The sequence below is a fragment of the Prosopis cineraria genome, unplaced genomic scaffold (genome assembly GCF_029017545.1).
Source record: "Prosopis cineraria cultivar Desert tree isolate PC_DT_omini unplaced genomic scaffold, ASM2901754v1 PC13, whole genome shotgun sequence".
Classification (NCBI taxonomy): domain Eukaryota; kingdom Viridiplantae; phylum Streptophyta; class Magnoliopsida; order Fabales; family Fabaceae; genus Prosopis; species Prosopis cineraria.
Window position 1 is genome coordinate 9,610,375 of NW_026555344.1, and position 4,508 is coordinate 9,614,882.

At 35.2% G+C, this 4,508-nt stretch overlaps 1 protein-coding gene across 1 annotated transcript; it reads left to right on the plus strand.

Annotated features, from left to right (window-relative positions):
- Nucleotides 1-380: 380 nt before the first annotated feature.
- LOC129291472 (photosynthetic NDH subunit of subcomplex B 1, chloroplastic-like) lies at nucleotides 381-4,083 on the plus strand. The gene is given in 8 exon segments (XM_054928837.1): nucleotides 381-1,043; nucleotides 2,065-2,255; nucleotides 2,404-2,534; nucleotides 2,537-2,660; nucleotides 3,036-3,141; nucleotides 3,298-3,334; nucleotides 3,337-3,382; nucleotides 3,755-4,083. Coding segments are annotated over 8 exon segments (1,395 nt in total). The 5' UTR covers nucleotides 381-449; the 3' UTR covers nucleotides 3,921-4,083.
- The last annotated feature ends 425 nt before the right edge of the window (nucleotides 4,084-4,508 follow it).

Genomic DNA, 4,508 nt, shown 5'->3' on the forward strand with positions numbered 1-4,508 from the left:
TTTTTTAAAATATAATTAATAAGGTTTTATACTCAAACCCTTTGTCAACAATATTTTAAGTTGAATCAAATGATTTGCAGTTTTTATATGAAAGATTTTAAATGAATTGCATTAAGTTCACATGCGGGCAAGCCCATCTGGATTAGAGTCCTTGTAAAAGTATTTTCTCTTTTTTCTTTTGACTGATTGTAAAAGTATTTTCAAATTCCCCGTAATTAAATCCTTACACACTTAGATTTAAATTTATATCCTTTCGAGATGTGGGTCAGGTTTTTTGTTTGTTGGATAACATGACACTACACTCACACAAACAAGCAAGAAAAGTTCATGATCCACATTATCCATCTCTTGTCCACTCGTTGAAATTCCAAAAGGCACTACTTCAATTCAACTATCACTAACGAAACCAGTATACCAACTACCAAGGTACACCTTTTTTTCGCAGCTCAATGGCGGCCACCCACTTACTCCCAAATCCAAAACCTTTCTCAGCTCTACTCACAAACCCGCCTTCAATTCCTTCCATTAACTCCACCCAACTTCCATTCTTGAGCTCATCAGACCATCAACCCCATAATTCCAGCATCAGACGCAGCATTCACACAAATGCCAAGAAAAAGAACCCATGGCTTGACCCTTTTGATGACGGGGAAGACCCGACCATGGAGTATGGGTCCTTGTTTTCAGATGGGAAGCAGGAAGAGGATCCAAGGCCGCCCGATGATCCGAATAATCCATACGGGTTCTTGAAATTTCCTTCTGGGTATTCTGTGGAGATTGCATCTCTGGCTTTGAAAGTGAGAGGAGATGTGAGGAGGTGCTGCTGTGTGATCTCTGGTGGTGTTTATGAGAATCTGTTGTTCTTTCCAGCTATTCAGTTGCTTAAGGATAGATATCCTGGTGTTCAGATTGATGTTTTGGCGTCTGAGAGAGGGAAGCAGACTTTTGAGCTGAACAAGAATGTGAGGTGGGCAAATGTCTATGATCCTGATGATTATTTTCCAGAGCCTGCAGAGTACACTGATATGGTTGGACTTCTCAAGGTTCGCATATTTCGAAGTCTTACTGTTAATATACTAAAGATTTTGATTATCATCAAATGTTGATCTCTACAGAGATTGGGTAGCTAAAAGGGCGTTTGTCTCAAAGTACATATTGACATTGAAGCCAACTTGTTTGTGATCTGAAAAATAAATTCCATTCATGCAATTTGAGTACAGAATTTTCTGCTAAGTCTGATGAGCTTTAGTTTTACTGGACCAGAATTGTGCTATGAAACTCATCATTTTCAGTTACAAGCACTCCAAAATAGCTTACATATATTATGAATTGAAGCAATGTGAAAAGGAAAGAGTTTAGTTCCAAATATCATGCACAAAAGACATTCGCATGTTATACGAAAAGTATTTTCTATAAATAAAAGGGGAAATGTACTTAGAAAGAAAAAGGGATTTGTGCATTTTTCTATTTCCTGTTAGAAAATCCTATAGAAAATCCATTTCGAGTCATGCCCAAAGACTCTATCCTTAATAGCAATACGGCATAGTCGTCGGAGTTTTTTAGGATTAAGTAGAACCTTCCTGTAAAATTAATAGGGTAACAAAATAGCAAAAAATACAAAATAACTCAGGAAAAGCACTAGGAGGGGAGGAGATGAGAGTGCCTGAAAGCTTGGGATTGTGCACTAGAACCCAAAACAACCGCTGCCTTTGGCAGAAATGTCATACACTTTGGGCAATAAAACACTGTTAATGACACTTTAATACAAATGAAAAACCATTTTGGATAATGAGATTTAATATAAAAATAAATAATAGTAAATACTAATTAATATTATTAATAAAAATATAATTCCTTTGAAATACCATTAAATAATTAAAGTATCCAACATCTGTTTTGTAAATAATACTTTTCTACCTACCAAACATTACAAATGTCTTGCAATCATAGAAAAAGTAAGTGTTATTCATGTTGGCTGAAAGTCTTCTTGAGATATTTTTAGATGGACTTTCATATATTTGGAGGGTTTCTCAATAGTAATGCATTGTTCTATTGTGCCTACAGAATAGGTACTATGACATGGTTTTATCCACCAAATTGGCAGGCCTAGGCCATGCTGCATTTTTGTTTATGACAACAGCTCGAGATAGAGTTAGCTATGTGTACCCAAATGTGAATGCTGCAGGAGCAGGATTACTTTTATCTGAAACATTTAAGCCAGATAGACTAAATCTCTCAGAGGGAGGATATAATATGTGAGTATATGGTAAAGCACTAAGATTTTTAGAGTTTCGTTCTGTTTTTATGCTTCAACTTGCCTTGCAATAAAATATTGCTTAACCGAGTAAAATTGTGAGGCAGTTTACAACTGGTAATTTCCTTTCAATGAGTTTGCTGGTGTAGGTATCATCAGATGGTTGGCTGGTTAGGAAGACCATTTCGAAGTGTCCCGAGGCAACCTGTGCCACCGCTTAGAGTATCAATTTCAAGGAAGCTGAAGGATTATGTGGAGGAAAAGTACAAGAAAGCAGGAGCAGAAAAGGGGAATATATTGTAATTCATGGGATACAATCAGATTCAAAGGCTTCAATGCAGTCTAAAGGTGATGCTGATAGCTTGTTGCCTATTGAAGTATGGGCTGAGATTGCTGAGGAGATAAGGTATGGAAGGTTATCTTTGAACTGCAGGATTGAAACTAAAATTAGCCTAAATGCATTGATTTAAGCTTTTAGCCATGTGCATGCAATTGTTTATGAACTACTCTTTCATATTCATAATGCAGACAGATCAAGAAGCCTTACATTTTCATATTTTGCTCTTGCATGAGTTTTAAATGAAGAATATGACTAGCCCCCCCCCCCCCCCTCCAAAAAAAAAAAAAAAACAATTTGCATTGCATTTTATATTGACACAGCATTGAATTATAGTTGCAAGGTTTTGGTCTCCGCGCCCCCCCCCCCAAAATGATAATAATAAATAAGAGCTAATAAAACAGTACTGACAGTATTTATACCTGTTCATATTCATTTTAATAGGGATTTTAGGCCAGTCTTTGTGATTCCACATGAGAAAGAAAGAGAAAATGTGAAGGAAGTTGTTGGAGAAGATGCTAGCGTAGTCTTCATCACTACCCCAGGACAGGTACTTAAATATCTGTCATTCAAATAACAAATAGCCTAATTTTAGAAACAAAAAGGGAAACACTGAGGTCTAAGAGGCAGAGTAATAGGCTTTTTAGACCTATTTTGGACTTTTCATATTACTAATGGGATTTTGATTTCTTTTCTGTGGTTTCAGTTGGCTGCTCTTATTAATGATTCTGCTGGGATAATAGCTACAACACAGCTGCTATCCAACTTGCACATGCACGTGAGAAACCCAGGTGATTTTTATGAATAATATATACTATTGGTTAGTAAATGTGAGGAGGTGCAAAATCTTGGTAGAGATGCAAAATATTAAAACTTAAGGGTAAGAAGTTCAGAATTTCAAGGCTATGAATGTAAAATATTAAAACTTATACACCACATTTATAATTTTTCCCAACGTGAGGGGGCCAATTGCCACTGGGTTAGCCCAAACTAAATTCCTCACCTTCACAATTAAGGACACATTTATTTAGCCTTGAAGGAAAAAAGTGGATCTTCAAGATATAATGTTTAGGGTTAAATTACAGAAATGAAAATGTTCAATCTCATTGATTCAGTTAATGTAGAATGCGTCTGATATGTACTTATTGTTCTTGGTACTGTAGTATTGGGTTATTTGGCTCGAAAGAGAAGGGAAACCTGTTTGTTCCACAAGCCGAAGAGAAGAAATGCACAGTAATATCATCAAAGACAGGGAAGTTAATTGATGTTGATGTTGAGGCTGTGAGAAATGCAATTCAAACATTTAATGTATCCTTAGCTTGGGTGTAATACAAACACTATAATACTTCTATTGATCTTTTTTCCTTTAAGAATAGAAGGGATGGGAGAGATCAGAGGGATCTCGTTAAGTGATTATTGTAGCTGATTTGTTCATATTTATAGAAAGAAGAGAGATATTTCTTGAATTTTAAGGGACATTCTTTTTTTATAACATTTTAAGGGACAATCTACAGGTTCATATATCTCTTTATTTCAAAATATGTAGATATGAATATTCTGGCAATTTTTACTTTGAAAAAAATGGCTTAAAAATTTTAAGTAAAATGAAATAATATATGATAATGAGTCATGCACTAGTTAAGAAAAAGGGGGGGTTTTATAGGTGACTATTATATCGGCTGTAGGAAAATGATGTAAAGAGTTGAGGCGATGATATTTTTATAATGACAAACATGTCTAATGAACTTTCTATACTGGTCACTGACTTTCTATGGCCACCTATAAGTACCCAGGTTTTTTATTTGATATAAAAAATAATTTTTTAATAGCTAAAAAACACTATTTATTATGCACTTGTGACATGAAAGTGATCACACTGTTATTAATGAGAACTATTATGCTAATGTTGTTGTCTCC